The 19,241-nt window shown below is 37.6% G+C and overlaps 1 protein-coding gene across 8 annotated transcripts in view; it reads right to left on the reverse strand.

The window, feature by feature from the left end:
• Positions 1-2,083: 2,083 nt before the first annotated feature.
• The window catches only part of USP37 (ubiquitin specific peptidase 37), an 84,289-nt gene continuing 67,131 nt past the window's right edge, over positions 2,084-19,241 (reverse strand). For all 8 annotated transcript variants that reach the window (XM_020904737.2, XM_020904738.2, XM_020904734.2 and 5 more), the window contains 6 exons: positions 10,298-10,464; positions 8,095-8,155; positions 5,691-5,806; positions 4,309-4,378; positions 3,436-3,574; positions 2,084-2,939 (listed from right to left, as the gene is read on the reverse strand). In XM_020904737.2, coding sequence (XP_020760396.1) covers positions 2,852-2,939; positions 3,436-3,574; positions 4,309-4,378; positions 5,691-5,806; positions 8,095-8,155; positions 10,298-10,464 — 641 coding nt within the window. In that variant the 3' untranslated portion in view covers positions 2,084-2,851. The remainder of the gene's footprint in view (positions 2,940-3,435; positions 3,575-4,308; positions 4,379-5,690; positions 5,807-8,094; positions 8,156-10,297; positions 10,465-19,241) is intronic.

Below are 19,241 nucleotides of genomic sequence, written 5' to 3' on the forward strand. Positions count from 1 at the left end.
TTATTGAGCCATTAAGTTAGGTCTGAAATTAACAGACCACAGACCACGGCAAGTAAACAAGTAGCTCTTTGAATCAAAATATAAATAGAAGAATAATTCATGGATTTGTTTCTTATTCTATTCTGCTGAGACAAAATTTCAGTTTGTGCACACATACGTATTCCCGACACAACAGAATCTATCTTCCTGTAGGCCTAAATTATAGTTAGGACTTCTAAAATGATAGTAACATCTGGCCACATGCAACTTTTCAATCCTTTGTAATGTTAGATGGTAAGAATTAGTGTTTGAATTTTAGTTTCATTTTCCCTTTCAAAAATATTCCAATTAAGATGAACTGTGTGTAAAATTAAGTACTGTCAAGTTTCAATTCAAAGTCATTTAAAGTAACGTAACCGTATTTGGTATTTTCAACAGGAATATTAGTTATTGTGCAAACTGCCTGGAACTGAAGCACTCTGTCCTTATCTACTTTGTCCCTTTCTGGCACTAACATGTAAAGTGCCCCATCTCCTGATTCTGAGCAAACTGCACAAAGAATATAAATCTACCGGTAATTTTAAGATAAACACAGTCAGCTCAAAAAAACAAAAAACAAACCCCATCAATATAGTCTGGCTGAGCTTTCCATCTGTAGTCATTAACCCTTCACTGAACCAAAATGAGAAATTAACTTAGTAGTGAAAAGAGTAATAGCTGAAGGAGTGAAGGGAGAAAGGAAGGCTGACCAGGCCAGAACAACAGACATATCAAGGAAACTTCAAGTCCCAAACATGCAAGTATATGAGCAGTGAGATAACGCATCTCCTAGTTTGATCTAGTAAGTCCTGCCCGAGACATGAAGAGCAAATCAAATTAAGTTTGAGCCAAGTGTACTTCAAAACCACACACACAAGCTACAAAAAGCAAGTCAAACAAGGGTACTTCACGGGCAACCTGGGCTTACAGCATCACTTCTATTTGTTTAAATGCCCTAAATGCACGCACTCACGTCAAATCATTCCCAATCATTTTTAAAAGCACCTCACTCAAAGCGCTCAAGTATAGACACAGAGAAGTAATAAATAGCTAAAGAATTTGATTATCACTTCATTCATATATGAGAAAATAGTTGTTTTCCCAAGGGGAAAAAAAAGGCTCCCAAGTGGAAACAAAATTTTAAAAGCTAGTTTTTTAAACAAGTATTTTCCCCTGCTCTATACTGTTCCTACATATCCTACCACCACACCATTCTGGAACATTCACTACATTAACAGGTAGGTAAAACAAGGTAGGAGACAAAGCTTTCATCAGTAGTTAAGCAAAAGTGCTGGGGCCACTTACAATAGAAAGATTCAGTATTTTAGAACAGGTTACTGTGTCAGAACATATCCAAGTTTCAAGAGTAGGGCTGGAGCTCTCTTAAGGCAATCTTCTAGAAAAGATGTTACATCTTCTGTGATGATGGACTTAAAAATGAAAATGTTGAAGGTTTCATTACTCTGTGTGATCCTAATGATTCCTGGGCTCACAAAATTACTTTAGGAACAGAGAATTCTACTCTCAAACTCATTCTTTATATGGTTTCACAAGCTGCTTAACGAAGCAGGTTATGTCAGCTGAGTGATATAACTCACTTAAATGTTGCACCCCCATTTGACCTCAACTCAAAGCACCTAGAAAGTAATAAATCTATTACCCACCTTTGTTATTTGTTAGTTTTTGGAATCACCTAAACCTATCACATTTTAATTCTCACCCTGTTTGAATAGCAAGGCAAATGATTAATGGTTAAGCTTTTCCCACAGCTCACGTGCTTAATTTCACCTTTGCAGCAGGGCTTTCAGCTTTAGTGGTCGAGTTTCAGCTTGAACACAAGAATACTCCTCCTGACCTCTCTCTGTCTGGGAGACAGAGATGCTAGTATTTTTCATATTCCTTACGTATTCTTGTTGGGGAGTCCCAATTGGGACATCACTTTCCTACCTCTTAAAGTTTTTGCTTCAGTCTGTTAGGGTAATGCTTGCTCCATGGAATAATGACACAGAAGAAAAACAAAAGATTCTATCTTCACCACAATAATATAAATGATATACAATGAACATACTGTGTGAAGGATTCTTTTGAAAGAAAACACAAAGTGTACAATGAATATCAAATGTGGCAACACAGCACATTCCAAAGCACCAAAAATCCATTTCTTGGGACTGCATGTAAACAGCAAAAGCATTACAAATCCAGGAAATATTTTTTTTTAATAAAAGCTCCTCAAGTCAGATGGCAGAAATGCCCCTCCTTTGCCAGATGGACAAACTGTTATTAGTGTAACATGGAGAGCTGGCTTTCCAGTGAATTTTACTAAAAAGAAACACACATGAAAGATTACAGACTTGAGTGAAATTACTCAAGGAACGTAAAAGCTAAATGCCAAATGATATGCATATCTTCATACATTTCTCAGGTGAATGGACTCTTTGACAATGTTTCTTTTCCAAACTGCTGTGCTATTAATTTTGGGCAGGCATACTCTGGTGGCCTATTCTATCTTTTTAAGGCTCCATTCATTCCACAAATATGTGTATGTACATATATATATATATATTTACAACATGTATTCCTAAGACAAAAGGAAGTGCCATTCTTGTAGGAGGAAAAAACGGATAATCAGCTACAGATGTGAGACCAGTTTCCATAAAACAATTAATATGGAGCGTTCCGCATAATTGCAGTTTTCGTCTTTTGGTTTGGCCCTGAGCTGTTTGTTGCTCCCGCATCAAGTAGAGTTGCAAATTCTTCTCAGGCAGAGCAAAGAGAAGTGGGTGGCAGTAAGAGAGAATACGCAGTGCACACTGCCAACCCAGGGGTTTGTTCCTCATGAAACCTGACGAGTGGTCTTCCCCACTTCCAGGTTAAGTGCCTGAGAGTTCTTTTCTGTTTCTAGCAGCTCATCAAATATCTCCCTTAAAATAAAAAAAATTAAACAGGAAATTCAGTGAGCAAATAAAAGGACAGAAAATAGACATTGATAAAGCCTGCATTATCCCATTTGATGCCTAAATTGTATTAAATAAGCAGCTCATTCATTATCATCTTAACCCCATGTGTTGATTCTTGAAAATAATTAGAGGGGGAATGGCAACAGCTAGCTTTGATAGAAAGGCTATGTATTTCCCATCCATGTAACTCAGATCTTCTAGCTGATATAATGAAAGACAATAACAGGACAGCTTCCATCATAATAAGGTCTTAAGCTCTGTATCTACATTTTACTGTGAGATGAGTAACTAATGCTGAGTTAACAGAAAAAACATTTTGGAAATATCAAGATATGAGCCCTAATAAAAATAATAAATTGTCAACCAATTTAACTGATGGGCACAATTTATCTTTAAAGGAAAAAGAAAAGAGTTCAGGAGATTTTTAGCCAACAACTTCAGACTGGGCAACGCTTCTTACTTGTGCATATAAAAGAAGATGTAGCCACTCCGATCTCGATCGCTCTGCACAGAAGCCTCTTGGATTTTAGATACCTCTAGGTCATTATATGTAAACCATGCCTGCTTCTTAATGTCGTACACATCACTAATGTAGTGACCTGAAAGAAATAAAAATTAAATTTTTAAAAAATAAAATACTGAATTTTTCTCAGGTATAGGAAATGTCAGAAACAGTTAACCCCATTTCACCTTACTTCCAACAATATTTCTAAAACCCATTTAAAAACTACAAAAATTTAAGGGGGGAATACTGGAGAAGGAAATAGCAACCCATTCCAGTATTTTTTCCTGGAGAATCCTATGGACAGAGGTCTGACGGGCTACAGTCCATGGGGTTGCAAAGAGTAGGACACGACTGAGCGACTAAACAGCAAAGGGTGAATATGCTATGCCAGGACAACTTTTTTGATACATGTATTTTGCTTAGGGAAATCTGGGTCATTTGTGAATAGAAAAATCGGAACAGCTGCACCTATTAACACACACAGTGTGATAAAAGAAAAGATTTCAAAGTTTTTCTTTTTTCTCCCAAGATTCATTTATTGAGCACCTCCTGCAAGTGACACACCTTTGCTCTGGTGCCTCATGGCACCCCAGGATGACCCTGGGCTGGGGTCACTTATGTGGACTTGGGCCCAATCTCATAGCTGGCGTTCTTTCCTCCTCAGCAGTCTGCCTCTTGGCTAAGGCTCTGAGAAGGGGCCCCCAGGGTTCAAAGTTTTCCGTGATGCATTCAACTCACACCTCACAAAGCTAGGCTCAGAGCAACTCAATAAGGAGTAAATGCTGACTGGTCCATTTATAAAATGCTGAAATCCTAAAGTCCATTTACCTGAAGAAGACGTGCTACCAATGTGACTGACAACACTGATGAGCCGATAGGAATGAGGAAGATTTCCTGTCTGGAAAACAGAAGTGGGCATGACTTTTAACTCTTAATTTGTATAAAAGCAAAACACTAAATTTATTATCAGAGCTGACATGGGGAAGTTTCAATGTGTGGAGGGTTAGACTCAATAAAAAACTCAGTGGTTGGTACTGTTCATGTCCTTTGACCCAAGAATTCTACTCCCAACTAAGAATTTATTCTAAGAAAATAATTCAAAAGAAGAAAACGTATATATGTATAAAACTATTCACTGTAGTATTATCTTTAATAATGAATAGTTGGAACTAAAAATACACCCAGTAATAGTTAAAGGTTACAGGTATTTCAACTCAGTTCAATATTATTCAGTTATTTAAGGGGCGGGGGGAACCATGGTTCTGCAAAATGTTAATTTGTTTTTAAAACCTACATGAGCACACACAATATAACTATAGATCTATATGAAAAGATAATGTTAATGGTTAAGCACTAAAAAACAGAATGAAAATAATGAAAAGAGTTGCTATATTGATGTAGGGATTATGGATGAACTTTTACATTTTAAATATTTTAAGGAAAAGAAAACTGAAAAGTGATATTCATGCACTTCAGGCATTACTAAAGAACATAATTTTGGGAAGAAATTGGGAAGAAATATAGCTATAGGTAAGCCAGAAACAATTAAAATGTTCAAATACTTTGATGCAGTAATTTATTTCTGAGGATTTCCTTAAAGAAGAAAATCTTAAATATAGAAACATTATAATCATATACAGTTCCTTGATATTATAATGAAAAAAGAAAATTTAAATGCTCAATGTTAGCTAAAAATTAAATAAAATAAACAGTAGTTAGAACAGTGGGATCTGGGTAATTAAAATTATAAAAAAAAAATTGGAAAATGGGAAAAAAGCAATTATGTAGGGCAAAAAAGGGTTAAAAAAAGATTCCAAGTGCTCTAGTTAAATGTTAATAATTCAACAGTTTTCATTGAGTAACAATCAACTAATTTTAGTATTTAACCTTAAAAGATAAAATAGTTTTGGTAAAACTGAAGGTGATTTAACATATATGTAACTTTGAGAGCTATTACTAGTTATTACCTAACATGTACATAAGGCTGTCAAGGATGTATTTCTGTTTTTCTCTTTCATTTTGTTTTGAATATTCTGTGTAAGTAATGAGAAGTAAAGCTCAAGAGAAAGCGAGGGCCTTTTGACGGTTGCCAAAGGGGCAGAAATGAACCTGCAATGGACAATGACCATGTCCTTTGAAGATAAGGAGCAAGAGGAGGAGTACTGACAACATGACCAGTTGTTTTACAAAAGGAATATAATGTCACCCACCTCAGCATTTCTTTTCAGTTCCTCAGTTTCAGCTTCTGTGTACTCCATATCTAAAACATCTTCATTTCCAGAGTCCTCATCAGAGCCCAATGAATCCAGAAAAGAGCTGTTAAACTCTGAAGAACACAAAGACAAAGTCTTGTAAAAGCTCTCAGAATAGACACAAAGAGACACAGTTGGGAAGATGAAAAACAGCTGGAAGTACACATTTTATCATCCTAAGAAACAAAAGACATACTATTATTAGGGTTTCAACTCACCCAGCCTACTCTAGGGACCAGTTATCTGTAAAAGAAATGTTCCCATTTGTTTTAAACATATGTATATCAAAGGGGATAATACTCTTAAGAAAGGAATGAAACTGAAAAAGAGAGTATAATTTGTTAGACATATAAATTATTTGTCTAGAATATAATTTGTTCTAACATATAATAAAAAATATATGTTAGATAATTCAGTTTCACTGAATACCCGTAAGTATATGTTAGATTTGACACATCTGGTGCATATTATAAGTGCCACCAGCAAACATAAAGTATCTCATAGAAAAGAGACCATAAAAAGATCAATATCCTTTCATTTTCTTCAATATTAAATCATACTTTGGAACTGAACAAAAATAATGGAAATTCAAAATTTAACTAAGTTTTACCTAAAACACACTAAATAGATAAATAAATCCAAGATCCATTTTTTTTTCCCTCCTTAATGATGTGCTTTCACTGGAAGAATCCATCTTTACTCAATGGCTTCAAATAAAAAATCCCAGGAGCGTTTGTACAGAAACGAAGCCTTGTTTTATGCTTGTTTAAAAGTTATGAACACTTAAAAATGGGAAGAACAGGAAGAGATTATAGCATCAAAATTCTGGAAGCTGGAATATACAGGGGTGACAAGACTTAGCAGACCTAAGATAGTCAAAGCCAAAACCTAAGTTGGTATTGGAAAAGTTGAGAATCAATCCAATTTATATCACAGGGTCTTCAAAAGATACAACTTGGAAATACCAGGTACCTCTGAAATTGGAGGCTAAGAATAGGATAAAAATAAGGATTAGGGAAAAGCTGTTTGAGTTACAGACTCTTAGAGCCACTCCCTGCTACTTTATGCTGCTGGGCAATGACAGAAGTCTGGAGCTTTGCTCTCTGGAGAGCTGGTAAAACAGTCTCTGCATTGGGGGATTCCAGGCACAAAGGACTACCATAGCGAAAATGGGAGGAGACCACGGTGTACATATTCAAAGATGTGAGTAACTTCCACCCTGACCCCCAACAGGCCCTATTCCTATACTTGGCTTCCAGAACTCTGGCAGCCACATCTTTTTATCTTTAGGCAAAGGCATAAAACTAGAACACTTTTCTTTAGGAATCTTACCAGCCCAAGGGGAGGCCTAAAATATTAATACCATCCCCTAAATAGTAAAATCCTATAAAACTCAAAGTTGACAAGCTCTAGCTATTCATATACTCAGAGCTTCCAATAATCTTTTTAGTCCCCTACTCTTTTTTTTTTTTTTAAGTAAAAAAGTTATTTATTTATTTTTTGGCTGTGCTGAGTCTTCACTGCTGTGCGTGGGCTTTCTCTAGTTGCGGTGAGCTGAGGCTACTCTTTGTTGTGGTGCATGGGCTTCTCATTGCAGTGGCTTCTCTTGTTCACGGCTCTCAGGCTATAGTGTGGACTCAGTAGGTGCGGCGCACAGGCTTAGTTGCTCCATAGCAAGTGGGATGTCCCTGGACCTGGGATTGAACCTGTGTCCCCTGTATTGGCAGGCAGATTCTTAACCACTGGACCACCAGGAAGTCTTTAGTCCCCTACTCTTAATCATGAATTGACAGCCAAGGATTACCAGATACTGAGGATTACTAGATAACTGAGGAAAGGCTCTAACACGGAATATAAAGACCAAAATAACACACAAGACAGAGCAAAATGGAGAAAAGAGAATCTACTCAGGGAGATGAAAATGTCAAACACACACAAAAAATGAAGTATGTTTAATATTCTCAGAGTTGAGATGGTATTGCTTTCATGAACTACCCCACCCCAAAATTTTATGAAAAGTAGCAATCACAAACCAGTTCTTGCAAATTAGAAATAGACATAAAATACTAAAAAAAGTTTGAAGTTGGTGATAATGTTGGAGAAACTTTTCAGACAGTAGAGAAAAATTAAAAAAAAAGAGAGAAAAACTGAAGAGATGAGAAAATTATGTTTGAGTGTTTGGTTTCCTCTGGGAGGGAGGGTAGGGAAGGGATATACAAGTAACTTCTAAGGTTCTATTTCTTTACCTGGGAGGTGTTCAAATTTGTTATTGTTATTAAAAATGACAAAAACATTTTATATACTCCTCTGTGTGTGATACATTTCATCATACAAAAAAATGTAATTAAAGTAATCTCCATACCTTGAAGACTTAACTCCGTAGCTCTTTTGAGGTCATCATCTTCTTTCTGTTCCCAAGCCTCCTAAAGGAACAAGGACAAAACTAAAGTATTTAAAGAAGTATTGATTAAACTTACTTAATAAGGATAAAACCAGTTGCTCTGAACGTATTTGCTAATAATGCTCTCTATAAATGTATGAATGTTTCGAATATGACCTCTTCAGAGAGATGGAGTTCTTTACTTTTTCCAAAACTGTCTTCCTACTATGGCCAGTTTTAAGCTACCAATGTAACTCTGACTGCAGATTTGGGAACAGCTATGTACAATGGGTTCTCCTAAGCTGACAGGGAGCTGGCTCTACCACATCACTGAGCCTACATCTATGACAACAAGATAAAACAAAATTTCCACAAAATACTATTCAGAGATTTCTATGCTTTTCTAATATATCTGAGGTTTTCTTTATCATAGTGTTTTTTGTTTGTTTTGGCCATGACCCACAGCATGTGGGATCTTAGTTTTCCAAACAGGGATTGAACCTGCTCCCCCTGCCTTGGAAGCAGAGAGTCTTAACCACTAGACCGTCAAGGAAGTCCCTGAGGTTTTCTTTAAAGAGAAAAAAAAAGTACCTCTGAAAATGTCTCAACTAGATGACTAATTATAAAAAGGAATAGGAAAATGTTGACTACAAATTTTCCCTTTCATCTTGAGAGAAAAGATAATTTACAAAGGATGCATGAGTAATGAAAAAAATATAAAACTTTTTATACTTTTCTCAATTCTAGACTTGTTTTTAGAGTTAATATATAAGAAGCTTAGAATGAACTATTCTGCATTATAGTCCTGGGAACAATAATACTGTGTTCAAGAAAGTCACAGAGGTGTTCTCTAAGAGGAAACATGATTACTTAAATTTATCCAAGTATATAAAGTTTACATTGAGACAAGATGGTAAAGGACTCTCTCAGTAATTCATAGAACGATGCAGGGCTTCCCTGGTGGCTCAGCAGTAAAGAATCTGCCTGCCAACACAGGAGACATAGGTTCAACCTCTGGGTTGGGACGATCTCCTGGAGAAGGAAATGGCAACCCATTCCAGTGTTTTAGCCTGGGAAATCCCATGGACAGAGGAGCCTGGGGAGCTACAGTCCAGGGGTCACAAAAAGTTGTGTCCACAACTTAGCGACTAAACAAGAAGGTGTGCCAAACTAAAGAAACCTTCATCTCATAATCCTCACATCTGAGAAAAATAAGACAATTTTAACCAGGTCAGCTGACAAGAAAAATAAGTCTTTGTCTGTGAAAAGGAGGGTTGTTGAAATTTTTTCTTTTTTTTCCCTTCTTTTCTCTGAATTTTTTCTTTTTCTGCAAAGGGCAACCCACTCCAGTATCCTTGTCTGGGGAATCCTATGGACAGAGGAGCCTGGGGGGCTACTGTCCACAGGGTTGCAGAGTTGGGCATGCCTGAGCACGCCTGAACTATTGCTAAGAAATAAAACTTATTTTCCACTGAAAGCAAGTTTTTCTGAAACAAATGATTACTATAAATAATTTGTAAAACAGTTTGACATATATATATTTTTGATGACAAGGCAACTAGGGAGGTACTTTTTATAAATAAAAGGATACAGAACAGCTGGTTCTGAAACAGTTTTAAAGCAGCAGGTCTCAACACTGCCTGCACATTAGAATCATTGGTGGAAGTTTAGGAGAAAAAAAAAGAAGAAAGAAATCTAGTCGCCCAGACCAGATCTGAGATCAATTATACCAGAATTTCTGAGAGGCAGAACCATCTGGGCATCAGTACTCTTTTTAAAGCTCCCCAGATAAAATAGTTAAAATTATGACCCGATATTCTTTGCCTTAAAATATCAATGATAAAATCATGATTGCATATTGGCTGTTTTAACTGCTTACAAAATAAATCTGGACTGGGGATGATCTCCAATAATCCATCTTGCTTTAGCATGCAACAAATCATGGGAACAGGAGGTAACCAACAAGACATTTTGTTGCACTTGTATTAAAAAAAAAAAAAAAATCAGTATTTGTTTCAAACCTAAGGAAAAGGCCCAAAGCAAGTTTAGTTTGTTTAGGTGGCTCAACAATTTACTGTACATAAATCATGTGGAACAATGCCTGACACAAAGTGCTTAACAAATGTTTTTTACTATTACTATTGCTCTATCTCTCGGAAAAGACAGATATGGAGATATCTCTTACTTGCTCCTGGAGGCTCTGAGCCAATGCCTGCTGAAGCTCCTGTTCCTCCCTCTCACGCTCCATATCATACTGCTGGAGCCAATCAACCTCTCCTTGAGATCCTTCCGGAGTTTTGTTCTCTTTATTTTCATCACAGTCTTTAGTTATCTCAGTAAAACTGGCAGGATCTGAGGAAGCAGAACAGAACATCACTGGGAAATCCTCTTATAAACTGAAATCTCTGCACTATAGTGACATGTACTATTCAAAGAGTAATGTATCTTAACCCCAGACATAACTTGATTGGGACATAAAATCTCCCCTTGCTACATCTAGATCAGGGCTTCCCTATCTCAGCACTATTGGCACTTTGGGTGGGATTTTTGTTTGGATGGGGGAGATGGCTGCCCTGTGTACTGTATAATATTTTGCAATATCCTTGACCTCTACCTACCAGATCCCAGTAGCAACTCCACCCTCCCCAGCTGTGACAACCAGAAGTGACACTGTTAAATGTCCCCTGGAGAACAAAACTGCCCTCAGTTGAGAACCACTGGCCTACAGTAATGGTTCTGAAACTTGACCAATCATTAGAAGCACCGTGGTTAAGGATGGAGACAAAAAAATAGCCATATTCATAGGTTATGTCACATGACCAATTACTAGGAATAAAGTATTGTTTAGGGTAAATAAAGTAAGAATTAGGATAGAAATGATTAGGCCAATTATTGAGATTTTCCGTTACTACATTGTATATCATGAGTGTTTTTACATTAACAATCAAATGAGCCTTGTGCATATTCTAAAATATGTAATAAACATTTCATGTACCATACAAGTATATGACAACATATTATGTTTAAAACATTCAACCAGGGAGAGAAGAAAAAAATTAAACCTTCATTTGTTTCTGTTCATTCTCAGTTTCTAGATTAGAGCCTCCTAGTGCTAATGCCACTGCTTCATACGTCCAAACAATGAAGCATGATGTTCCGACCATTCAGTCAGTGCTAGTTCTGAGTTCTAGTAGCAGATCTCCTTACACTTACATGGACTGGAGGACAGCCCAGTGGAGCACCCATTCATCACTACTGGACAATTAGCATCTATTATATATTTTCTCCTTATTCTAGTGTTAGCCAGAATAAACAGTATAGGTATAATTTTATTCTGGTTACCTGAAATTTCATTATAATTTTTAATACAGGTAAGAGTGGGGAGAAAAGCAAGGCACCTCCTTCCCTTCTAACATTTTACCAGAGCAAAAACTTTCACCTTAACAAGTTAAGGAAGTTCTCATAAAAAAAAGTTTAGCCAATCAGTAAGAATTTTGACTTTACAGGATTATTTCATATGGACTTAAAATTAGTGTGTACTCTTTACCTGCCCCAATACTTCATTGGAGCCATTGAAATGGTAGATACTTTTCCATAATACAGACAACTCTGAAGCTTATAGCATCTTTGTTTTAGACTCAATCAGCAACTAGTCATTTTTTAATTGAACTGAATTACTGACTGAAATGGAGAAGGAAATGGCAACCCACTCCAGCACTCTTGCCTAGAGAATCCTGTGGACAGAGGAGCCTGGTGGGCTGCTATCCATAGGGTCGCACACAGTCGGACATGACTGCAGCGACTCAGCATGCATGCATGCACTGGAGAAAGAAACGGCAACCCACTCCAGTGTTCATGCCTGGAGAATCCCAGGGATAGAGGAGCCTGGTGGGCTGCCGTCTGTGGGGTCGCACAGAGTCGCACATGACTGAAATGACTTGGCGGCAGCAGCAACTGAATGAATATTTACCATTAAAACTAATTCTGAATATTCATTAAAAGAAACTCAAGATATATTAGGTGCACAAAGCAGTATGATTACAATTAAAAAATTTTTTTTACTCCTCCATTTTGGAGAAACAATCATTTCCAAAGCCTGGAAGGGGTGGCTCTGAAGCATATAAGATCCTGCCTGTCCCTTTGGCCTTAGCTTACTGGATCAGGAATGAATATCTGAGAGAGTTAATCAATTAGACCACTTCTGGAAATTTGGAACTGAGATGTTCAAAGTTAGTTGATGTTAAGCATTTCAAGTGGAAAAAAGATTTGGGAGTTGAGGCTGCTATTTTAGGAAATAAGATGAACATTATTACTTTTATTCAAAACATACTCATAAAAAAAGGTGACAGAGGCACAATTCTTACTTAACCAATAATTTTCAGCACTCAATGTACCAATATATCTTACACAATCCTAGAATTACACTAGCAATTAATGCATGTGATAGCAAACAGATGTAAGAAACTCTGAGATGCTAAAAAGCTCAATATACATCTGTCTTCAGAACAAGATTATCAGACGGATACAAATAACACTTCAGATCTAGGAACAAATAAGACCATGAAATAAAAAACACACTTTAAAGGAACTGGCACAATGGATCAGAGGGGGTCCATGTGATAAAAACATTCTTATACTAAGTAGATCATCTGCTGCTTCTCCCATCCCAAATGAAAGCTGCTGCTTCTTTCCTACATTCTGTATTTCAGCCAAGGGGTAAGTGTCCACCCAGTGTTTTTTGTTTTTTTTTTTTTTGAAGACAGAAATCTGGGACTCATTCTGATTTCTCATTTACCTGCTCATATTGGATACATTGCTACTTCCCATCTCTCTCTTGAATCCATCAACAGTTCCCCACCCCCCCCCCCAATGCCAAATGTTAACCAAATGTTAACTTTTGGTTTGGGCTACTGTAATAACTTTCTAACAGTTCTCACAGGGTACTTTGGTTCTTCGTTAAATTATGCACTACATTGCAGTGAATTATCTTTTTCAAATACAAATCTTTATCAAATATCTTCTGCTTAAAATTATTCAATAACTTCCTAATGGTTTTGAAATCAAAGTCCCAACTTCTAAACATGATTTTAGGCCAGGTAAAAACTCTCCAGTCTCAGTTTTGTTTTCCCCCCCCTCAACACTATGTTCTAGTCATGCAGATCATTCTGAACTTTTAAGGTTCACTAACTTACCATGGCCTTCCTCACATCCGGACCTTTGCACACACACTCTTCTCCCCGTCTTTGGTTAACAGTGAAATCTTACTTAACCAGTCTTTCTTTCCCTCTTCAGTTGATTCAAGAGATGAGCTCCAAATATTTACTGAGAATCAAGCTAAGTGCCACATACTGCTGAAGAAGCTGAGGATACAGTGATAATTAAGGCAAGACAACACTTGCCCTGAAGGAGCTTAAGTGCAAAGGCTTGGAGATGAAAACGAGCCTAGCATGAGGGACACAGGGAGAAAATATCAGTATGGCTAAAGCAGTAGAGTGAAAGAGGGGCTAGGTGAAGACGTCATAGTGAGAAGCCTGGATTAAGTGTAACGGGAAATCACAGTAAGTTCTAGGCAGAAGGGTAATGTATGATTTATGCTTCAGAAAGATTACGCTGGCAGCTTTGTTCATGAAAGAAGGTCTGCAGTGGGGTGAGAGTGAAGGAAGAGACATTAGGAATCAACTGTAGTGGCCCAAGTGAAAGCTGGAAGACTATAAGAGTTATAGTTATGAAGATGTTGATAAGTGACTGGATTCAGGATATATTTTGGAGGTAGAGTAGACTAGACCTATTGACGGACTGAATATGAGGTGTAAACAAACAAACAAATCAAGTGAGATATAGTTTTGGCTTGAACCAAAAAACGGTGGATGGTGATACCACTTGCTGATATGGTGCAAGGTTACCGGGGTGGGGGGTGGCGGCTAAAAATCAGCCACCAAATGGACATTTCAAGCAGGCATTTAAATATGTAAGTTTAAAGCTTAGGGGAGAGATCCAGGCAAGGATATGAATTTGATAGACCATCAGTATGTGAGGTTATGGGAACACATGAGATCCCTTAGAGAGAGCGCTTTAGAATAAAAGACAGCTAAGGATAGTGTTCTGGGAATACTCCAACAGTTACAGTTCTGATGAGGAAAGCAAAATCAAAACCAAAAAACCCTAGGATGAATGGTTGGTTTAGCAGGAAGAAAAAACCAGACAAGACTAGTTTATAGAAAAAAGTTTATAGAGCTTTAAATGTTAAGGAGGGAGTGGTGGATTTTATGAAATATCATTACTGTAAACTTGATAGAGATCATTTTAGTGGAGTCGTGGGGGTAAAAGCCCACTTTGAGAGCGCAGACAAGAGGATGGGAAATGGTAAGAAAAAAGAGAGAATGAGCAAAACGACTCTTCTAAAGGGTTTTTCTGGGAGGGGAGCAAACAAAAGAGGCAACAGCTATAGGGAAACACAAGGTAATAATAAGGTTCTTTAAAATGGGTAATATTTAGAAAACAACAGAGTGATTTAGAAAAGATGTATAAGAGAAACAGTATAATGTCAAAACAGTCTTTAGAAGATGTAGATGAGATCCTGGATATGAATGAATGAAGGGACTGGCCTTAAATAAGAACAAGGACATTTCCTCCATAACAAAGGTGAAGGCACAGCTTTCATCTGATTGCATCTATTTCCTCTGGAAGATCTACAGCTAAGTTGTGAGCCCAGATTATATGTGGAAGGAGAAATATAGATTTAAGACATTATGGAGACCAAGAAAAGAATACTAAGGAACTATAGAAATGACAAGCAGAATTTAGTGCCCATGTTACAATGTGGCTGTGAATTTGAGGAAAGTATAGTCATCACAGGTCTGTGAATTTTCTCCAGCAATCTTTAGCTGCTTGGGTGAAGGTATGGAGTAAAAAGCTGGTTGAGCTGGGAAATGGGATTTCATTAGGCAACAAAGGAACAGAGGACAGAGAGAAGAGACTCAAAATATGCCATATATGCTGGGGAGGCACGTGATTAACAAGAGGGAGGTGAGGAAGAGCCAAAAATAGAAGACAACAGACTGGAAGTCTTAATGAGATCAAGTAATTGTTGAAATAAATTTTTGTTGTTCAGTCACTCATCCGTGTCCTTTGTGACATGACTTAGACCTCTTTGTGACCTCATGGACTGCAGCACACCAGGCTTCCCTGCCCTTTACCATCTCCCCGAGTCTGCTCAAACTCATGTCCATTGAGTCAGTGATGCCATCCAACCATCTCATCCTCTGTCGTCCCCTTCTCCTCCTGCCTTCAATCTTTCCCAGCATCAGGGTCTTTTCAAATGAGCCAGCTTTTCGCATCAGGTGGCCAAAGTATTGGAGTTGCAGCTTTGGCATCAGTCCTTTCAGTGAATATTCAGGACTGATTTCCTTTAGGATGGACTGGCTGGATCTCCTTGCAGTCCAAGGGATTCTCAAAAGTCTTCTCCAACATTACAGTTCAAAATCATCAATTCTTTGGTGTTCAGCCTTCTTTATGGTCCAACTCTCACATCCATACACGACTAGTGGAAAAACCATACCTTTGACTATATGGACCTTTTTGGCAAAGTAATATCTCTGCTTTTTAACATGCTATCTAGGTTTGTCATAGCTTTTCTTTCAAGGAGCAAGCATTTTTAAAATTCCATGGCTGCAGTCACCATCTGCAGTGATTTTGGAGCCCAAGAAAATAAAGTCTGTCCCTGTTTCCACTATTTCCCCATCTATTTGCCATGAAGAGATGGGACCAGAAGCCATGATCTTAGTTTTCTGAATGTTGAGTTTTAAGCTAACTTTTTCACTCTTCTTTTTCACTTTCAAGGGTCTTTAGCTCCTCTCTGCTTTCTGCCATAAGGGTGTTATCACCTGCATATCTGAGGTTATTGATATTTCTCCCGGCAATCTTGATTCTAGCTTGTGCTTTATCCAGTCTGGCATTTTGCATGATGTACTCTGCATAGAAGTTAAATAAGCAGGGTGACAACATACAATACAGCCTTGATGTACTCTTCCCAATTTGGAACCAGTCCGTTGTTCCATGTCTGGTTCTAACTGTTGCTTCTTGACCTGCATACAGGTTCCACAGGAGGCAGGTAAGGTGGTCTGGTATTCCTATCTCTTGAAGAATTTTCCACAGTTTGTTGTGATCCACACAGTCAAAGGCTTTAGTGTAGTCAACGAAGCAGATAACTTTTCTGGAATTCTCTTGCTTTTTCTACAATTCAACAGATGTTGGCAATTTGATCTCTGGTTCCTCTGCCTTTTCTAAATCCAGCTTGAACATCTGGAAATTCTCAGTTCATGTACTGTTGAAGCCTAGTTTGGCGAATTTTGAGCATTACTTTGCTAACATGTGAAATGAGTGTAATTGTGTGGTAATTTGAACATTCTCTGGTAAGAAATAAACAGAATAAAAGAATGACATTACTTGAGCTAGGGGGAGAAAAGGGTTAGAGAAAGATATTTGAAATTAGTATTTCAAAGGTGATACAGTTACTGATGATGACAAAATCTAGGGAGGTAGTTCTCAAGCCTTAGCATCAGAATCAACTGGAATCAAAAGACAGAATGCTAAGCCCCACCATCCAGAGTTTCTTATTCATTAGGTGAGGGGTGGGGGTCAAGAATGGCATTTCCAGCAAGTTCCTACATGATACTGATGGCCTGGAGACATACTTTGAGAACTACTGGTTTGAGTTAAGTCAGTTGTCAAGATGGGAAGAAGAAAAGTTCTTTGGAACTGAGGTTAGGAACTGAGACACCAGGTGGTTGACAGGGTCATTTAGGAGGATGCTGAAAGTCCTAAGAATGCTGATGGGAACAGAATGACTGGAAGGTAAAAGATAGCTATAGAAAGAAATAATATGGCAAAGTCTGAAGTTACATAGTTCAAATGAGCAGGGATTTTTGTAGGATGAAAGGAGACAAGCAGTTGGAATTGGTAATTTGCAACAAGGAGAAAAATGATCCCATCTCCACACTCTGAAATTTCAGGGTATGGGGGGAAAAATCCAAAACGGCTGTTAAAGAATAGTAGGACAATTCATAATGGGAATTTTTCAAAGGAAAATTGGCCTTGCCTAGAGACTAAAGGAACCTAACAACCAAATGCAGTGGGTAAACTTTGGGTTTGAGTTTTTTTTTTAAGGGTAAAAAATATGTTACAGATAAATGGGAAAATGCGTATGTGGGCTCTCTCTCTATGGAATTATATATGGAATCACTCTTAACATTCTGAGGTATGCTAACTGTTACATAGGAAAATTTCCATGTATTTAGGAGAGTCAGGTTGAAGTGTTTCAGGGTAAACTGCTATGATACTTGCAATTTCAAATAGTTCTATTAAAAAAGAAGAGTGTGCATGCTCATTCTCCAAAGATGGCATCCAATGAACCATGCATATAGGTATTATAACTCTGTGTAGTCCAACTCACAGTGAACACTTGCAGATCCTGTGAGTGTTTTAAGAATATGTGACAGAACTGATTCTGTCCTAATTTTGAGCCTATACATTAAGGGCTTCCCTGGTGGCTTAGAGGGTAAAGCATCTGCCTGCAATGTGGGAGACTGGGGTTCGATCCCTGGGTCAGGAAGATCCCCTGGAGAAGGAAATGGCAACCCAATCCAGTACTCTTACCTAGAAAATCCCATGGACAGAGGAGCCTGGTAGACTACAGTCCATGGGGCTGCAAAGAATCAGACATGACTGAGAGACTTCACTTCATACATTAAGAAGACCTGGCAGACGCCCCTTTTGTGTTTTGGACAGCCCTGAGCTACCATGTAAGACGTTTGGCTACCATGCTGAAGAGACCACATGGAAAGGGAGAGTCCCTGAGATTATATGAAGAGATGGAAAAGATGAAGAGAAGAGGAGGAGAGAGATGGCCAGGGAAAGGGGACCAGAAGAACAGAGAGGCTATCTAGGCATCCCAGCTGACCCTTCTCATCAACACCACCAAGATGCCAAGGTGAGCCATCTCGAGTGTTACAGCCCAGTCAAAGCCCAGCCAGCAATACAGGGAGAAGAAGAACTACCATCTAAGACCAGTCAATCTATAGAATTATGACATATTAAAATAGCTGTTTTAAAGCACTAATTTTGGGGTAACTGTTGCACAACTACACATACACATGAGGGCGGTGTGGAAGGGAGAGGAAAAAGAAAGTAACAAAATGTTAATGAATCTAGGTGATGGGTATAAAAGTGTATATTTTATTTTTCAACTTCTCTCTGGGTTTAAAATTTTCAAAATAAAAACCTTATGGAGGGTTTGATCATATTTGATCATTCCTTAGAATTATTATTAATTTTTAAAGTATGATAATGATATGGAGGATATGTTATTTTGAAAAGAGTTCTTATCTTCTAGTGATACTGACATCCTTACTGATGAAATGATCTAATATCTAGGATTCACTTCCAAAGGCAGTGATTGTTAGTTTAGTAAGAGAAGGGGACTTCATAAGGATACTTAGCATCAAGAGAGAAAAAACATGTTAAAAAAAAAGGAAACATCCATATACAAAAATCATAAGCTTTTTGTTTCCAGTTAAATTGAAGGCATACTAATTATTTTGCTTGTATATAAAATTCAAAACTGACAAGGCCCTAACAATCCCAAGAATAAATAAAATAATTCTATCATATACTAGTATTGCCTTCACTTTCAAAATCCTAGGCTTGACATACTGAAACACATTAGCTAGATATATAGATATAGATACTAAATCCTTAGTATTTAGTACCAGTAGAAAAAAGTCAGAGATGGCCAGAGGAGAGGCAGTGAAAAGTTTTTACTTAAAAATCTTAAGACACCCATAGCGCAAGGCAAGGAGGTTCAATTCTGTTGTTTGCAGTGACAGCCTGAGAAACAACAAAATGTGAGTAATAATTACCACAAAAATATTTGTATCTGTATAGCACTTAACATAACACTTATGTATTATTTAACATTTTACCCCAACCATCTGAAGTACGTGTCATAGATTCCCCATAGAGATAAGAAAACTATCAAGGGGTTAAATCATTTATCTAATAATTTTTAACTAGTAGGTGGTATAGCTAAGGCTAAACACCCAAGACCTGCTCTCTTAGTTCAGTGGTCTTTC

This window comes from Odocoileus virginianus, chromosome 30 (genome assembly GCF_023699985.2).
Source record: "Odocoileus virginianus isolate 20LAN1187 ecotype Illinois chromosome 30, Ovbor_1.2, whole genome shotgun sequence".
Classification (NCBI taxonomy): Eukaryota; Metazoa; Chordata; class Mammalia; order Artiodactyla; family Cervidae; genus Odocoileus; species Odocoileus virginianus.